The sequence below is a fragment of the Symphalangus syndactylus genome, chromosome 3 (genome assembly GCF_028878055.3).
Source record: "Symphalangus syndactylus isolate Jambi chromosome 3, NHGRI_mSymSyn1-v2.1_pri, whole genome shotgun sequence".
Taxonomy (NCBI): Eukaryota; Metazoa; Chordata; class Mammalia; order Primates; family Hylobatidae; genus Symphalangus; species Symphalangus syndactylus.
In genome coordinates this window covers 23,994,739-24,013,586 of record NC_072425.2, presented here as the reverse complement: position 1 = coordinate 24,013,586, position 18,848 = coordinate 23,994,739, and the positions used below count along the sequence as shown (strand labels likewise).

The 18,848-nt window shown below is 48.6% G+C and overlaps 1 protein-coding gene across 8 annotated transcripts in view; it reads right to left on the bottom strand.

The window, feature by feature from the left end:
• TRAF1 (TNF receptor associated factor 1) overlaps positions 1–16,473 on the bottom strand; it is a 30,183-nt gene extending 13,710 nt beyond the window's left edge. Inside the window, exons 1-4 of one of the 8 annotated variants that reach the window (XM_063636065.1) lie at positions 15,444–16,473; positions 10,261–10,399; positions 9,639–10,021; positions 7,396–7,483 (exon numbers count right to left, since the gene is read on the bottom strand). In XM_063636065.1, the coding sequence (XP_063492135.1) occupies positions 7,396–7,483; positions 9,639–9,778 (228 nt within the window). In that variant the 5' untranslated portion in view covers positions 9,779–10,021; positions 10,261–10,399; positions 15,444–16,473. Of the gene's footprint in view, positions 1–7,395; positions 7,484–9,638; positions 10,022–10,260; positions 13,063–15,443 lie in introns of those variants that run through there. The other 7 variants (XM_063636062.1, XM_063636063.1, XM_063636064.1 and 4 more) reach the window with 7 other exon arrangements.
• Positions 16,474–18,848: the final 2,375 nt, after the last annotated feature.

Here is an 18,848-nt window from a genome sequence, read left to right as displayed (position 1 = left end):
GGGAGGGGATTGATTATGCAGGGACACAAAGCAGCTTTATCCTGCGCAGAAATGTTTGCCACTTGACTGTAGTCGTGTTCACGTGATTATTTATATTCCTCAAACTGTATACTTAAAATGAGTGAGTTTTATTGCATATAAATAATATCTTGATTCTATAAGCGCTTTGTTATTTATTTATTTTTTTTGAGAGAATAATCTCATGGAACCACGTGAAAGGGGATTTGGATGAAAGCAGGAGAGGACAGAGGTCTTTCGGACTGAGCAAATACAAAAAGCCACACTAGTTATTATTCTTTAAAAGTAACATAAGCAGAGAGCTGTGGGCTTCATGAGTACGGTTGGGTTGAGACACAGAACACAGCCCAGCAAAGGCCACCCTGCCCCCGCCCCCACGCACCAACTGCCCAGGGCTTCAGGGACAAGTTGTTCCCAATAAATAATAGAAAACAGATGTTCTATGGAAGGCAGGCAGAGGGCGGCGTTGGCAGGGAGACTGTGCTGGCTTCGGGAAGACTGTGGTGATGAAACCTCCCCGAACATGTAGCTTTTGACATGTGAGAACAGTGGAGGGAAGATGCTATGTGTAGACCTGGCTCCTGGGTGAATACACCTGGGGGAGTCTTTCAGGTCCCACCCCTCCCCACAGGTCCATGATTCCAATCCTCTGCGGTTCTAAGGGTCAAAGCTTGGTGGGAGAGTCATAAAAGGGATAAGAACGTGAAAATGATCAAGCTAAGAGTGAAATTCCAGACATCACCCAGCAGGTGGAGGGGATTGTCTTTCAGCAGTGGAGCTGTCCTGGTGTTGTGTGAACAGCAAATGTCTGTTTCAGGGAGTGAAATGCTATTCAGATGTAGGGACATCCTTCTGTGATGCGTGTACAGATGTGGACTGTGATGAGCCTTGAACAGTTGCTGGAGAAAGGGGCAGGGGTGACTTGAGAGGCTTTCGGAGGCTTCTCCATCATCATTATTCATTCCTTAGAGTGCACGGGAGTTCAGGATGTGGCCTCTGGCGCCAGCCTTTTGGGGTTCAGAGCTTGTTTCTGTCACTTCACATACTAGCTTTGTGGCCCTGGGATAGTTACTAACTCCTCTGTTCTGCAATTTCCTCATCTGCAAAATGGGAATAATAATAATATCCCCCTTATAGGGTTATTGTGAGGATTAAATGAGATAATACATGTAAGCACTGGTATTAGTTACCCATTGCTGCTGTAACAAAATACCACAAACTTAATGGCTTAAAACAACACAGCTTTATTATCGTACAGTTCTGGAGGCCAGGGGTCCTAACATGGAAACATCAGCAGGACTGTGTTGCTCCTGGAGGCCCAAGGGGAGGATGGCTTCCTCCCTTCCCCAGCTTCTCAGGGCTGCCTGCACTCCTCGGCTTGTGGTCCCTTCCTCCATCTTCAAAGCCAGCAGTGGAGCATCTCCCCTTCTCTCTGACTCTCGTCTCCCTCTTCTGAGGACCCTTGGGCCTCCTGGATAATCCAGGGTCACCTCCCCATCTCAGAATCCTTCATTTAATCGTGTCTGCAGAGTCTGTTTTGCCATTGTTATGGGCTCAGCAATGCCCACCCAAATTAGATTTTGAAGTCCTAACCGCCAGTATCTCAGAATACGGAGATAGGGCCTTTAAAGAGCTAATTAAATTAAAATGAGGTCACTGGGGGTGGGCCCTAATGCAATGTGACTGGTATCCTTTTAGGAAGGGGAAATTTGAAGAAGGACCACATGAAGACATAGGGAGGGGACAGCCATGTCAAGGCAAAGAGAGAGGTCTTGGAGGAAACCAACTCGCCAATACTATGCCTTGAACTTCTGGCCTCCAGAACTGCGAGGAAATACATTTCTGTTGTTTACACCACCCAGTCTGTGCACTTTGTTATGGCAGCCCTGGCAAATGCATAGAGCCATGTGAGGTCACATATTCATAGGTCCTGGGGATTCACATGTGGACATCTTTGGAGGACATTATTCTGCCTAACACAGTGTTCAATAAATATGAGCCATTATTACTAAATTATTAGTAATAATGGCTCATATTTATTGAAATTATTCACTACTACTGAATACTTGTTGAATACTACTACTGCTAATAACACTAATAATACTAATAGTAGTAATACTACTAGTATTACTACTAATTAGTATTCTTAATCCTGTGGATTAAGCACTGCCCCGGGACATCTCCCAGTCCCAATCCCCCAGTGGCTGTCATATACATGTATCTCATTTAATCCTCACATCACAAACTCTTAACAACGAATTCTCTAAAACTCCATTTTCCTACCGGATTTCCTCAAGGTGGTAAGGAACATTCCCAAATGAACAGGACCAAAACGTGTTTGAAGGTTGTCCCATAGGATCCCTGTGACAATCCTCTGAGGCAGATGGGGCTGTATTAGTGTCACCTTAACACAGGCAGAAACAGAGGGAATGGCTTAAGGTCATGCGGAGCTTGTGAGCGGAGGAGCTGGGCACGCCTGTGTGTTCTCTCTCATAGTTGTGAGCCCCTACACGGGCTTGCTGCTCTCCTGGCACTCATGTAGACACTGTCCCATCAGATCCTCACAGCCATGAGGGGGAGGTTGGGGCTTTGAGGTTCTGCTTCCCTCGGGTAGGTGGAGAAGCCGAAGCCCAGGGGCGATCAGTGACTTGCAGGAGGCCACGGGGCAGGCGAGGGGAGCCCGGGAGCCTGGAGTCCGTGTGCAGGCTCCAACCTCCCCACCATAGTGTCCTTGCCTGGGGTGGCCTCACTCGAAGGCCAGGACCGAGGGGACAGGAGAGGGAATCAAGAATCAGACTGCATTGCAGGAGAAGAACAGAGGATCTGTCCCAGGCCAACCCTGTCTGGTGTCACAAGTGGCCCCTGTGTGAGTGGCCTCACTGCTTGCAAATTGCTAAAAATAAAGTGTGCAGTGGAATTTCCTCCGAGGAGGAGACAGAAACAGAGAAAACAGATTCCCAGCCCTAAGGGAACACTCGTTCTTCTGTCTGGGTCTGAGGAGTCTCTGCCTGTGTGGTGTTTCCGGTCACCCTGGCTACCCAGGCCCTTTGTGGTGGGGTCACAGTGGGCCCTAGCGGGGGTCCCCATTCTGAGACCTGGGGCCTTCAGTACTGTGACTGTTAAGAGGGTGCCAGGAGCATGAGTGCCACCTCTGCAGCCCCAGCACAGAACAAAGAGGATCTGAGCAGGCCAGGCACTGCCTACCCCCACACTGGGCTGAGGTCAGGGATGCCCGGAGGGGCTGCTGTGGCTCAGGTCTCGGCTGGCGCTGAGGGGGTGCTCTACAGTCACATGGGGAGCTTGGTCAGTCTGCCACTGTCTGCCCGTTCCTGCCCTCCTCTGTAACTGGGCCAGTTTACTCTCTGTCAGCCTCTGCTCAGCTCAACTGCCGCCTCCTCCAGGAAGCCCTGCCTGATTCTCCTGGTTGAACGTAGTCTTGCCCATTCCTGTTTTTCCCGTAGCACTTGGTGGACTCCTGCACTAAAGCCTGACGGTGTTATTTAAGCAGGTATGAAACATTTAGGGGAGGATTCCTTGTGTAGAGGCAGCACAGAGAAGATGCCACCAGCTCAGGAGCCATGGGTTAGAGCCTGGCTTTGCCTCCCACTTGCTGTGTGACTTTGGTCCAGGCACACCTCCTCATGGAGCCTCAAAATATTACCTATTGGTAAAATAGGGCTATCACCACCACCCACCACTCAGGTTGTCACAGGATTGGGGCGATTACAGATGAACACTGTCAAGCTCAGAAGTGTAAGGTTTGGGGGTTTATTCCCAGGTATCACACTTCAAGGAACACAGATAAACAGAAAAACATTTACCCCAAATGCACAGAGACTGGGGAAAGACTCCTCAGTGTCTTTCCACGGAGGCAGGACTGACTCCAGGGATAGGAGGCTAAATTACCTTTTGTGACCTCAAGGGAGACAGACAGACTTCAGCTCAGTACAAAGAAAGAGGAGAATGTTGCATCAGTCAGAGCCCCCCAGGGTAGGTGTGGTTGTTTCATGGAGTAATGACCTCTCTGCCATTGGAAGGATATGGAGTCACGTAGCATGAATCCAGTACAGAACAGAAATTGGACTAGACAACTTAAACCCTTGTCACTTTCTGACTCTAGAAAAATTAAGGCTTTACTGTGAGCTACTGGCATCAGTTGTCAGCTTGCCTTTGACCTTCTTGAATGGGCCTCAGGGGGAAGAGAGTGGGAGAAACAATCCCATTTGCTGATCCTCAGCAGACAGGACTGAAGATTATCTTCCAGCCCCCCTGGCCGTCCCCTCCTTCACTGTCACTTCTACAGGAAGATCACACCAGGCAAGTATCAAGTCTCTAAATAGGTCAACATTAATCCTTTAATATCTGCTTCTTACATTAGGTAATCAGTCCATGGCTCTGGGCACTTCTTTGGAAGATAATCATCTAATGAAGTCAGAGTCTGAGGACAAACTGATAAACAGATGGCATGGGAAGTGTCTGCAAGGAGGGCTGGCCCTCAGCCCTCTACCCTGCCTCCATTTCCCAGGTTGCCCCAGATGTGCAGGCAAACTTAGGAATTACCACACATGCAAAGTGTTGACTTATCATCAGCCACTTTCCTTTGGTCAAAAGTCCCCCAAAGTTCCCACTGGGGCAAAAGTCAGAAGAGTCCCTGGTCCTTCCCCTATGTGGCTTTGTGTAGGTGATCAGACCATGACTTACTGCCCCTCCCCACCCCAGCTTTTCATCAGGAGTCCATGACTGCATGAGGTGGGGAAGCCAGCAGGGAGGGGAGGGGACTGATTCCTCTCAGAGGTCTGCCTGCGTTAAAGAAGCCTTCTTTGCTCCCAAATACAGGCAGCTTCCCCTCCCATCCTATAGCTTGTTAGGGTGCCTATAATTCCACCATGAATTATAGTCCCTTCACTTGGCTTAAGGCAGCAAGTTTCAAACTGTGCTCTGCAGGGCCCTAGGAGTCCCCCCAGAACCTCTTAGGGGCTGGGATAGGAGAAAGAAATGGGGCAATTAACAGGTTGGGGCTCCAGGCTCCCCCTCCATCAGAATGCTTCTACTTTCATCTGATTGAAAAAGATGAAAAAAAGCTATTGGATTAGGAGACATTAAAATATCTATGTGATCTAAGATTTACACAATAAATGTATATTAATTTTGTTAAGAGGAAAGAATAAAACAAGCTAAAAACAACAGTCCTAGGGCATTCAAGCCGGTAAGGGCCTTTTGCAAGTGAGGCACAGTGGCTCACAGAGTTGAGGGTCTGCTTGTGTCTCACAGCCGATCCACCAAGAGCCAAACAGGGAGGCTCAGGGAGTTACTCCACAGAGCAGCGTATCGTATTAACTCTTACCACGTTGCAGAGTGTAAAGTTCCAAGAACATGCATTTGATCCTTACTCTTACTCCCTGAGGGCCTGCCGATGGAGAGGCTGCTGAGAAGCAGATGGGAGAGTGCTCAAAACCAGCTCTGGCTGGGACAAGAAATTCCCCTGAACTCTCTGAATGAGAGGGACCAGCTCAGAGAAAGGAGAGGGAGGTGTGGACACTCGCCTGCCTCTGGTCCAACGATAGGGTGATAGCTGCCCTGCCAACACTGCTATCACGGTCTGGACATCACAGATCCTGGAAAGGCCTTGCAGAGCCAACTTAATATCCTCATTTTACAGATACAGAAACAGGGCCTGGGAATTGCTGCTAGCCAAGCAGAGAATTATGCAGAACTACCCCTGGACATCAGGCTCCTGATCCCTGGACCACAGTTTGCTGCAAGAAGAGCGGTTTGGCTGAAAGGAGCCAGGCACCTCACAGTGGAGGTAGAGAGGGTGGCTGAGCAATGAGACTCCTCTGCAGGTCTCAGGGCCCCGTGTGTTAACAAGAGGATTTGATTTTGAGCAGTGACTCCTGCCTGTTTGGATTCGTGGACCAATACGAGTGTGTTTTTTTAAAATTGAGAGATTAACAAAGAGATTGCCATCTTTTTAATTTTACTTAGTAAAGGCTTTGCCAAAAACTATCATCTACGATTACATCCTTTCATTTATATAAAGACATGCATAGGACAGACACAATCTCAGAGTAAAGGTTGGTTTTATAAATGGAAAGAATTTAGTTTACATAAACTGATTTATAGAATTGTCTTATTTTTATCATTTTGTCATGAGTTGGTGGGAATGGATCAGTTCTGGATAGCACGTGGAACCTCTGAGCAGGACATGTAATCTATGAGGGTCCTTCCAGCTTGGGAGGGCCAGGGTTCTAAATTGTAGCTCCTGAAAATGTCTCTCTGGCCTATCACACTTCCAAATGTGTCTCTTATTCCTAGAAGCACAGTTTGACAGAGCTCAAGAGGTGAGTTGATAATGGTCTCTCCCCGCCTAAAGGCAAACGGAGGCAGACAGAACCATCTAGATGAGGAGTTTGCTAACCTTATTTTGTAAAGGGCTGGATAGTAAATATTTTGGGCTATGAAGTCTTTGTTGCAAGTACTCAATTTTATATAATTTCATGTGTCCCGAAATATCTTTTTTTGTTTTTTTGAGACAGGGTCTCATTCTGCTACCCAGGCTGGAGTGTAGTGGCACGATCATGGTTCACTGCAGCCTTGACCTCCCCAGGCTCAGGTGATTCTCCTACGTCAGCCTCCAGACTAACCGGGACTACCGGCACGTGCCACCATGCCGGGCTAGTTTTTATATTTTTTGAAAACATGCGGTTTCATCATGTTGCCCAGGCTAGTATCAAACTCCTGGGCTCAAGCTCTCCGCCCACCTCGGCCTCCCAAAGTGTTAGAATTACAGGCATGTAATTCTATGTAATTCGAATTCTAACACTTCAGAATTATGGGCATGTTTGTCATTTACCAAGGGGTTTATATTTGTTATTATAAGAATTTTCTTGATTATTATTGATTGGGGCTCATAACAATTCTGTGATGCAGAAAACATTTTTACAGACAAGCAAGCTGTGGCTTGAGAACATTAGCATTGCAGCAGGTCACACAGTGAGAGAGTGGCCTCACAGCCTTGAGAATTACAGGTCATTACACATGGCCTATCATTCTTCTGATTTTTTCAACCATTTGAAAACATAAAAACCACTCTTAGCTCGTTGCTCAGGTGGTGAGCCAGATGTGGCCCATGAACTGTAGTTTGTGGACCCCTGGTCTGGACTGTTCTCACCCTAAGTCTATTGCCAGGTGGCTTTAGGCAAGACACTTCACCACTGTGAAGATCAGTCTCCTCAGTCCTTATAAAGCAAATTCAGTCTGGACTCGGGACTAGTTGGGATGTGCCTGCCAGGGGCGGAGTGGGCAGCTGTCTACTTGGCCTCAACCTGGAAAAATCAAGATAACGGACAAATGCCTTTCCATGATGTGCCAACGTACCTTCTCCTGAGTTCGAAGACGGCTTCCTGGGCTCACAGACTGGAGGTCTTCCCCTCTGCATTTGGGGCAGATCTGATCCTCGCCGCTCCTGGGGAAACATGGACAAAGCCTTGGAGAGAGGCACTACAGCTTCCTGCACCATCCACTCTCCTGACAGCTCCAGAAGCCTCAAGTATCAGCAGGGTGGTGATCATGTACGTCCACAATCCTGGAGCCACAGTTCCTAAATCGCAAAAGTGCTGAGCATCCCACATTTTTTGGTAGTTTGCAGTGAGCTTCCTGGGCTGCCAAACCTGCCCTGACTGCACTGACCGGAAGCTATTATAGCCCTTACTTGCCCCACTTAGTGTGAATATATATATGTTTCATTGCAGAAACATTAATGTGCTTGATTACAGGGTGCTGCCCCATTCCTTGCCACAATTACATGATGCCCTGATTTGCTTTTCTAAAAAAATTCGGAATTACAAAACACATCTGATCTCAGGGGTTTAGGCAAGAGATTGCTGACATGTGACTATACTTGCTCTTCTCATTTGGTCCTCCATTTGGTTTTGGTCTTATAAGTTTAGTAATTACAGAGGATCATGGCCTATTAGAACAAGAAGGGTCCTCAGAGAACATCTGGCCTGGAGATTCTTAATCAGGAGTGGGTGTCAGATTCTAATGGGTAACACCTGGGTACCTGTGGTTTTTTGTTTGTTTGTTTTTTGGGGGTTTTTCTTTCTTTTTTTTGAGACAGGGTCTTACTCTGTCGCCCAGGCTGGAGTGCAGTGGCGCAATCTTGGCTCACTGCAACCTCTGCCTCCTCTGCCTCCCAGGTTCAAGTGATTCTCATGCCTTAGCCTCCCAAGTAGCTGGGATTACAGGTGGGATTACACCACACCCAGCTAATTTTTGTATTTTTAGTAGAGATGAGGTTTCACCTTGTTGGCCAGGCTGGTCTCAAACTCCCGACCTCAAGTGATCCTCCTGCCTCGGCCTGCCAAAGTGCTGAGCTTATAGGCATGAGCCACTGCGCCTGGCCAGCACCTGTGTTTTTACAAAGCTCCTGGTGTCTCTGACCCGCTATCCAGATAGCCTCTTTTACAAGTGAGGGAATGAGGCCCCAGAGGGCATGTGGATTGGTCAAAGTAGAGTGAGTCAGGAGCAGAGCTGAGTAGAAGCTCTTCAGGACTTAGGCCTCAGGCCTCAGCCCTCCAACTTCCAATCAGCTCCCTCCTCTGCCAGGTTTTGGAAGGAGGGAGAGGGGAAACCAGGAGACCCACCACCAGAGCCTGAGCTGAACCCTGACAATCCGCTTGATGGTAAAACCAGTGAACCTCTGCTCCTCCACCCCCGGGCTGGCCTTTCCACGGCTATAGCCTCTCCTCGCTATTCTCACAGCCTCCCCCTTTATCATCATGTTTGAACTTCTCACTTGCCTGATTCAGCTTTCCCACCTTCTTAAGCTGTAAAACCGCAAACAAAAGGTCATCACATGAGGCAGTTTAAGGGCATATTTGCCAGGAAACTGACCAAAGCTGACCTAATCTATTAGGCCTCAGTGTTCTCATTTGTAAAATAGGATCATAATAGTATCCACCCCTCTAAGCTGTGCTGAGGACCCGAGGGCAGAACATTTGGCACACAGTAGGTGCATAATTGCTTAAAGAGGGATGTCCACAATAGTACTGATGTCATGCCTTTCTGGGTTATTAATATTTTAAATGTCATTAAATACATAAATATATATCGATCTCTTTGTCCCCTCCAAAAGGGTTCCCAGCAAACAGTCTGAGGTGATGAGCAATGCTGTGGAAGGAGAGATATTCGTCTAACAGTTTGTCATTCACCAAGAGGTTTATATTTGTTATTATAAGAACTTTTGTGATTATTATTCATTGGGCTTCATTAACAATTCTACGACACAGAAAACAGCTTTACAGACAAGGAAGCTGCGGCTTAGGGACATTAGCAGAGCACCAGACCACACAGTGAGACAGTGGCCTCACAGCCTCGAGGCTCTCCTCGGTGTGGATGGCTTTCCCCTGAGGGAGCTGATGCCTTTCTGTGGCTTCCTCTCCTTCCACCACAGCCAGAGGGGCAGTGTCAGGGAGTGTGAGAAAAGGGTGTGGAAAATGAGGCCCAGACAGGAAAAGTCACCTGCCTGAAGTCACAGGCTCCTCTGCCCCTCACCTCCCATCAGGGGTCCCTCCCTGGCACCCACTTTCTGCCCACCCTCCGCTCCTCCATCACCTCACCTCGGGTTCTCAGAGAGACAGCCTGCACAGCAGAGAGCCCTGGGCTCCTTTGGGTCCTGGCAGACGGTGAGAGGGCACCCAAAGGGAAACTCATTCTCATCAGGGGCCGGGCGAGGGCTGCTGCCTGAGCTGGAGGCCATCTCAGGGTTCCAGGCTGGCCAGAGGGCCTGTGTAAGTTGGTCCAGGGCAGGGGACCAGCCTTGTGGAGTCCTGGCCTGGGCCTCACTCTATGGTGAGTGGGAGCTCTGATGACTTTATCTTCTTCTCTCTGGCTTGTGTGGTTCAACGTCACAGCTGAGTCACAGCAGGGATGGAGCAGGAATTACCCTTTGTGGCGATAAAAATCCCCTGGATGGTGACTGAAGGCTTTAGGAGTGTCCAGTCTTTTTTTTTTTTTTTTTTTTTTTTAGAGTGAGAAAAAGCGAGACAGCAAGTCAGAGAAAATGACCCGTGTCACAGACACTCAGAAAGCACAGTGAGAGTTCCCCTGGCTGAGAATCGCAGGCTGCTGCTGACTTCCCCCACGTCCCTGGGCACATCGGAGGAGAGGGCCACAGCTGGCCCCTGGTCTGTGTTCCCTGGCACCTCTGAGCAGCCTGGAATTCTCAGTGGGGGTGCTCACCTTCCTGGTGGAAATCCCCAGGGTGTTGGAGGCAGGTCCAAAATTTCAAGTTCCAGGCGCTTTTGCTCTGCTCTGTTTGGAGTGTCTGGGTGACCTCAAGGAGAAGTCACTTCCTCACAGTGGGTTCTGATGACTCCATCTGTAAAAAAGAAGTTGCAACAGGTGGCCTCTGGTCTGTAAGATTCTGGGACCCTATCTTGCCTGGGACTGAGGCAACCAGAAGGAGGAGGAAAGCCCTGATGAAATCCAAGGCCTAGGACCACAGACTCCTCAGGGCCCTCCCCACACCACCCCACTCAGGAAGTCATAGGTGGCTACGTGCTTCGGTCAGGTGCCACCACTTTGCTGCCTCAAGGAGAACAAAGTGCTAAACAAATACAAGATCACGGCAGCTGGTCTCAGCATCCAAGTGGGATGTAGATCCACATTCACAGGAAAAGTGCACCATGGAAATGATAGCTCCTGGCATATGTACTGTGTGCTGGGCAACAGTTTCCCTCCAAATCCTTACAACAACCTGCAATGAATTCTTCTGCAGCTGAATATAGGGTCAGAGAAGCAAGATGCCTGGTCCAATGGCACACAGCCTCTGGTAGTGGGGTGGGATTCACACCAGAGCTGTGGGGCCCCAAGCTCTGTGTGCTTGGGATGCAGATCAGAGAACCCAGCTCTTGTCTCATCTATCAAATGGAGAAGACAATCCCTACACGTCTTTCCATCCTGTTCGGCTGCTACAGGGGTTTTGCAAACTTTCACAGGGGTTTCAGATCATGGGTTTTGAGGTCAGACAGAGCTCAGTTGAAATCCTGGGTCCACTGCTTACTAACTGTGGGCCCTGGGACAAAGTCCTTAACTTCTCTGAAACTCAGATTCTGCATCTGTAAAATGGGACAATAATACCTATTTCACCCAATTGTTGTGATGACTAAATGAGATTGTGGGTCAAAGTGTGGTGTGTAACCCAAGTGAAGTACTTGAATGACATTTGGCTCAGATGGTGACTACAGGCCTTCCAGCTCCTCAGAGAAAAGGATTAAAGTGGTGTATTATACTAGAGCCTCACAGGTGGGCAGGTCAGGTCATCTGACCCGAGATACATTAAACTGCCCACCTGCGCTGGTGTAACACCAGGGCCGCCACAGGCTGGTGGCAAAGAGGGCATGGCATCTTACGGCCACAGTGTACATCAGGACCTCCACCCCCATAACAAACGACCTCCAGGCCTGCATCAAGACTATCAGAAGACACTCCCTTTTAACTGTGTACCCCATACCTGCAAACTTTCCTGCAGCCCTACCTGTTCCCTCCTTCCCCTGGTTTGGGATAAAACAGGCACCCAAGACTTCTCTCCCCATCTGTGGGTCCCTTCTCTCCCCTCCGGCCTCAATACCACCCTCTCTACCTGCTCATTCCCACGGACATCAAAATGTGCCCAAGCTGCTCTAATAAGAAAAGGGAAAAATAGTACTACTTTTGGGTACTGTCTTACGTAATTTTACAGACATCATCTCATCTAATTTTCACTCTGTGAAGCAGGTATTGCCATCATCATCCCTACCTTACAGATGAGAAAACTGAGGCACAGAGAGGCTAAGCGACTTGCTCAAGGTCTCACAGCTAGTGAGTGGGGACTCCTGAACCCAGAGCCAATCCTGTAACCACGCACGCTTTTAAAACACTCTTTATTCTCGTCTCCAATTTCTACATCTACTCTCTCCTCACTTAACGGTAGAACTTCTAGAAAAGATTGTCTATACAGGCACTTGGATCTCCAGGGAATCATCTCTCCAAGTGTATATGAATGTCGGGGACGCCAAATGCCCTGGGCCCGCCCCAGTTTCTACCCAACCAGTCCTCCTGCCAGCACCTGACTCGGCTCTCAGCCCTTCCTTCCAGAACCCCTTCCTTTCCCCGGCTTCCCGCATCCTCTGCGGGGAATTCCCCCCGCGTCTCTGGTGGCTCCTTATCCGTCTCCTTGACCTCTTTCTCTTCCACACTGGGCCTCCATCGGCTCCATCCACGAGGAGTCTCTCTGCGCCGCGTGTCCCCATCTCCCACTCGTCCTTCGGGGCGCCCCTGCACCAGACCCCACTCCCACGGGAAGTCTCCGTGGGCCGCCCCATGATGAGGCTGGGCGCCCCGCTCTGTGATTCCTCGCGCCTGCCGGCGCCAGCACAACCCCCGCCGCCCGGCTCTGCAGGCTGAGCCCCCAGCCCGGTCCGTGAGCCCGCCCGAGGGCGGGGGAGTGTCGCGTCGCCACCTCCACATATTCAGTTGCGAGCGCAGCGCTGGGAGCCAGGCAGCGCCGGTGCCCGCGGAAAGAGGAATGAGCCTCTGGGGGGCGGGGGCGCCCGCGGCTGGGCTGGGGGCAGTGAGTCCAGGGGCGGGCTCTGCAGCCGAGGTGCTAGTTCCCCCGCTGTACCCGGGGAGTCCCCGCCTCAGCGAGCGGGAGCTGGAGCGGGAAGTTCGGGGCGAGGAAGGGGGCCGGGGAGCCGCCCTGCGATCCTGGGGCAGGGGTGCAGGGCAGCCAACCTCGGCGCCGCCTCCGCCACCGCCTACCGGCGGCCCGGCCGAGAGCTTCCGGTGGAGTGTGAAGGACGCAGCCGCGCGGGCGGAAACCGGGAAGGCAGGGCCGGGGCCGGGGGCTGCTACTCCCCAGACCGCCGCGGGGCGGGGCGAGCGATCCCCATGCAGGGAAACTGAGTCTTAGGGCCGGTTCTGCGGCGCCACGGGCACTGTACGCCCAGTTAACTGACACGCGTGCAGGCAGCTCCTCCGCGTGCGGGGCTCCTGGCACCTGGTGCAGCACCTGTGCGTATTTAGTGCTCAGTAACATGGCCCCTGAAAAAACAAACACAAACCGGGAATTGGAGCCCCCACCCTGGCCCCCTGCCTGCCCGAAATCCGAGTAGTGAGAAGGTGAAGAGGAGTAAAACCGCAGTCTTACCCTTCTTGTATTTCTCCAGAAGATCCTAGCACAGTGCCAGTCTCGCCCAAGCTTATTGGGTTGGAGCAATCAAGTGATAGCACTTGATAGTACTTGATCAAAATGATAGTACTAAGTGGTTCCAGGCACTGTGTTTTTACAAACTGGGTATTTTAAGGAACCGTTTCTGTTTTCGTCTAAACACACACACACAATCGCTAAATCCTTAAGAATATATTAATCAAAATAGTTATGGAACTTAGTGTTGGGGTAGAATTTTAGATTAAAAGCTACACAACTTTATTTTTGCGAACTACCAATTTGACAAGGGCTCCTTCTCTGTCAGATGTCTTAACCTTGTAGGACTGATGGTGGAGGGAAGGATGAGGCTGCCCACCTTGTTGGTTTGGTTTTAACACCGCAAAATCTCTTTATGTGTTAGGGTCCTTTTTTTTTTTTTTTTTGAGATGGAGTTTGGCTCTTGTCACTCAGGCTGGAGTGCAATGGCCCAATCTCGGCTCACTGCAACCTCTGCCTCCGGGTTCAAATGATTCTCCTGTTTCAGCCTCCTGAGTAGCTGGGATTACAGGCGCCCACCACCACGCCCGGCTAATTTTTGTATTTTTAGTAGAGACGGGGGTCTCACCACGTTGGCTAGGCTGGTCTCAAACTCCTGACTTCAGGTGATCCGCCAACCTCGGCCTCCCAAAGTGCTGGGATTACAGGCATGAGCCACCGCGCCCGGCCTAGGGTCCCTTTTTATGTCCTGACTCTCAATTGGATTGTAAGAGCAGGGAACGATATTTTACTTGTTTTTTAACCTGGCATGCCTATGAGTCTCTCACTTATTGGAGGCAGAGCTGCTGTCCTCCAACTTCTGCTAGACAGGCGGAAGCTGTGGGACACAGGGTACTCTAGTGAAAGGGGGACCTCAGAGGCCCACCTGGGAGGAGGATGCTGCTTCTGGACAAGCAGAGGATCTCAGGGGCCTCTAAGAGAATTTCTGCAATCTATGGGCAGGGGCCTCTAAGAGAGAATTTCTGCAATCTATGGGAGGTTGCCCGGATGTGGCCTCTGTGGGGCCTTTCAATTCTAGGGAAAAAGGATTCAAAGAGTTAAGTGTCTGAATTAAAAATTGATGGACTCGGCCGGGCGCGGTGGCTCACGCCTGTAATCCCAGCACTTTGGGAAGCCGAGGCGGGCGGATCACAAGGTCAGAAAATCGAGACCATCCTGGCTAACAGGGTGAAACCCCATCTCTACTAAAAATACAAAAAATTAGCCGGGCATGGTGGCGGGAGCCTGTAGTCCCAGCTACTCGGGAGGCTGAGGCAGGAGAAGGGCGTGAACCCGGGAGGCAGAGCTTGCAGTGAGCCGAGATTGCGCCACTGCACTCCAGCCTGGGAGAGAGTGCGAGACTTCATCTCAAAAAAAAATAATAATAATAAAATAATAAATAAATAAATAAAAATTGATGAACTCTGAGTCAATTAGTCTGATAGTTTTCCCATCATCAGAAAACATTTATTTATCTTTGACCTTGCCTTTTCCTGGGTGTTGTGAAGTTAGAAATAACATTCCAGCAAAAACTTGGGAAGAAATCTAGGGTTATTTGTTGAAGGGAGTTTCTAAGTCTAGTGATTTTCCCTAACTCAATAGATTTCCGGATTTTAAGAAAAGAAACAAAGCACCTCTGAAGTTATTTGAATTCTAGGCACCAAACAATCCCTGGGGTTTTTCTAGTTGTTTATGGGACTGGCCACTTTGAAGGCGCAATGGGGATTTCAATTTCTGATGGAAGTGCCAGTGACACTCATGGTCAGGTGATGTGGTTCAGGGGAAGAGCTTGGCAGATGGATCAGGGACATGCTCTAAGATGCCAATGATGAGGAAGACATTGATACTAGCCAGCTCACTGCCTCTCTTTGTCATCGGTAGCTACCCATGTGTCCTGTTCTAAGAGACTGGTTTTTCTGTGTGGCAATTCTTTCTTTCATGGACTCTGGAAACAAAGACTCTTCCAAAGGTGGGCACACTGCACAAGGGCCTTTTGAAGAAAAGTTTCTCAAGGATTTGGGGCCTATAAAAGCCATTCTCCTCTGTCCCACCCACCCCTTCCTCTCTGCCCTAAGCCAGTGTAAGTGAAAAGAGCAGGCAGTCTGACCTCACTCTCTTCATGTGCCACATCCTGTTTTCAGATTAATGAGCTCATTTGCTGGAAATTTACCAAGGGAAATAGTTTAATTTTGGAAAGTACCAAAAACTTATCTGTAGTCATTCAGCTTCATTTGGGGGGCTCTTGAAATGGAGGGACATCACCGGAGGACCTCTGAACGCCCAGGGAGCAGCAAGGCAACAGAAATTGAAAGCCGAGCCCAGTGAGGCTGAACCTGACTCAGAAAGGAAACAAAATCTTTTGGAGGCCACTCATGTCTACCCAGTTGAATTTTTTTTTTTTCTAAAAATAACTTTAAAAAGAGAAATAGTTCATCTGGCCAAAGCCTCATATCTGGTGGTCTGACCATGGAGCCATGACTGAGGAACAAGAAAATGAACACAGGGAAGTGGGCAGCGTTTGAGCCTCCGCCCTCTACCTTCTTGTCCATGTATTAATATGTTTGGCTTGTTCTAAGAGGCATGGAAAGGCTTTCAGTCTCCAGTTTTGCCCCAATCCCTTAGCAATCCGACCCTTGACATTGAAGCTGTCTGCCTAACCTAGTAGCCTTTGTGGCTCCTGCAGCCAGGGGGATTCTAGATAGTCACAGATTTGCAAGCCATTCTGCGTTGGAGATGATGAGATGATGGGGCACAAGGGATGTGCACCCTAGAATTTGCCTCTAAGCATCCAACCACCTCCTGGCCTGCACTGTTTCCCAGAGTAGAGATTTATAATCCATTCTAAGCAGAATGAATGGAACACGTAAGTGAATCCAGCCAGCTAAAGGCAGCCATTTGGGCAGGCTCCTGTTTGTCAACAGCCCTTAAAATGTGGAGCCCAGAATGGTTATCACTCCCTCAACCCCAGTCAGCCCTTCGGTGCCTTCTTCTCATTGCCAGCAGCACGCTTTGTCTCTGTCATACAGCTTGTGTTCAGTAAAAACAATTAGTGAACAGCTTTTCTGTTAGCATCATTTTAATCTGCTCTGATAACTTCTGATTCCTGAACCAGGAAATTTAATTAAACAGATGATTACAAGCTGTCAGCAACCTATCAGATTAGAAGACCAAATGGTACTGGGTTCTTCAATCCAAATTCAGTATCGCCCTTTGGTACATTACGCAGAACTGATATCAACAACAAAACAAAGAAATAAAACATGATCTTATAAAAATGATAGCATAACATGAGTACTTTTTGCTATGATCTGACGATTAAAAATGTCCCAAATTTCCTTCTGTTAATCTCCATCTTGGTTCTTATCACACTTGTAATAACTAGCCTTTTTTAAAACGTGCCTGTTTACAGGTTTTTTTTCTTTCTACCACAGAATTATGAATACATGAAATTGTAGGAATATATGAAAATGTGTATAGGAATACATGAAATCAGATGAATTAAAACCATGAAAGTAAAGCTGTATCTGATTTCATTCTTGTTTCCCCTGGCTTAGCATGATGCTAGGTACATAGGAGACATCACTAAATAGTTATTCAATAAATGACTAATATGCAAGATGCTATTAATACAAATTTTTACTTATGGTAACAATAGTTAATGATGATTTCCCCACCATCAGGAAACATTTATTAAGTATCTTCAACCTGGCCTTTTCCTGTGTGTTGTGAAGTTAGAAATAGCATTCTAGCAAAAATTTGGAAAGAAATCTGGGGTTGTTTGTTGAAGGGAGTTTCTATGTCCAGTGATTTTCTCTATCCCAAGAGATTTCCAAATTTTAAGAAAAGAAACAAAGAACCTCTGAAGTTATTTGAATTGTAGGCACCAAGCAGTCCCTGGGGTTTTACTAATTGGTTATGCACTTTGAAGGCGCAATGGGGATTTCAGTTTCTGATGGAAGTGCCAATGACACTCATGGTCAGGTAATGTGGATCAGGGGAAGAGCTTGGCAGATGGACCCTTTGATAGGGACGTGCTCTAAGATGCCAATGATAAGGAAGACATTGATACTAGCCAGCCTACTGCCTTTCTTTGCCATCTCTGGCTACCTATGCGTCCTGTTCTAAGAGACTGGTTTTGCTGTGTGACAATTCCTTCTTTCATGGACTCTGGAAACAAAGACACTCCCAAAGGTGGACATGCTGCCCCAGGGCCTTTTTCTGGGCTACGGAATTATTGCTCTTTCTTCACACTCGCCTTTGGGAGGCTTGGGTTCCCTGGCCACTGGCTAGTACAGCACAATAACGCGGTGTTCGAACTCAACAGCTGTTAACATCTGGCTGAGGAAGGGTACAGTGTGGAGGTTCCCATCTCACTCTATCTTGAGGACTCAGCCAGAGAGAGAAAAATCAAGGAGTGAGGAAAGCTGTTACTCAGAAATCAGAAGATTTGCTCTGATGTTGGAGGACTGTGGGGGAAAGTTCCTCCCATCCTTGAACCTTATTTTTCTTACCTGCAAAGTGGGAGAATGACTTCAGGCGAATCCTTCAGCATGACCCATTTAATTCTTTAAACTTTAATCATTCAAGCCCTGGTCCTGGGGAAGGGGCACATTCTCCCACCTGTCGAGGGGCTGTTCTCCCCACCTGTACTTGGGGTGGCACCAAGAACCCCTATAATTGATGCTGGAAGCTTCCACTAGAGGCATGGTCTTTTTGGACTCCAAACATTTTTTTTGTGTGTTTTTTTTTTTAAGGGAAGCTATGTGAAAAACCTCCTCTGATGGATTTCTTTCAGAGCTCAAGCCAGGAGAATTCCCAGCACAAGCCAAGGCTTGGGAGCAAGAATATGTAGAGGAGCAAGAGGCTAAGAACTAGGGTGCAGCCCTCACTCTCTCAAAGAATGCACAAGCTGGGGGTCGGGAGGGTTGTGAAAGTGGAGTTGATGTTTGCTCATCTCTTCTAACCTCCTTGTCTTACAAAAGGGGAAATAGGGGCCCAGAGAGAGAAATGAACTTGCACAGTCAGTCCAAGGCCCAGAAGCCTCTTCCTCTGTGTTCTGGTGCCCTGTTGTCTTAAGACATCTTAGTAATAACTCTGTCCTTTTATTCCTGCATTCGTTTCTCCTTGGATATGTCTCCACAAGACTGAGTTTCCTGAGGGCCAAGAAGCAGGGCACAGACATCTCTGTAGGCTCCTTTGTGCCTAGCCTGCATCTTGTACACAGTGGGGGCCCAGTAATGATATATTAAGAGGGACTTCTTTGCCATCATAAGAGGATTCAGGGATACTAGGAAATATTAACCCTACCTTTCACACCTGTGGGTTACCCAGATGTATTTAACAAACATGTCTTTAGCTTCTACCATTAGCCCTTTTGCAATTTTTTTTTTGAGATAGAGTCTCACTCCTTTGTCCAGGCTGGAGTGCAGTGTTGTGATCATGGCTCACTGTAGCCTCCACCTCCTGGGCTCAAGTGATCCTCCCACCACACTCTCCCAAGCAACTGGGACTACAGGCATGCACCACCACGCCTGGTTAATTTAAAAAATTTTTTTTTTTTTTTTTTTTTTTTTTAAGAAACAGGATCTCACTATGTTACCCAGGC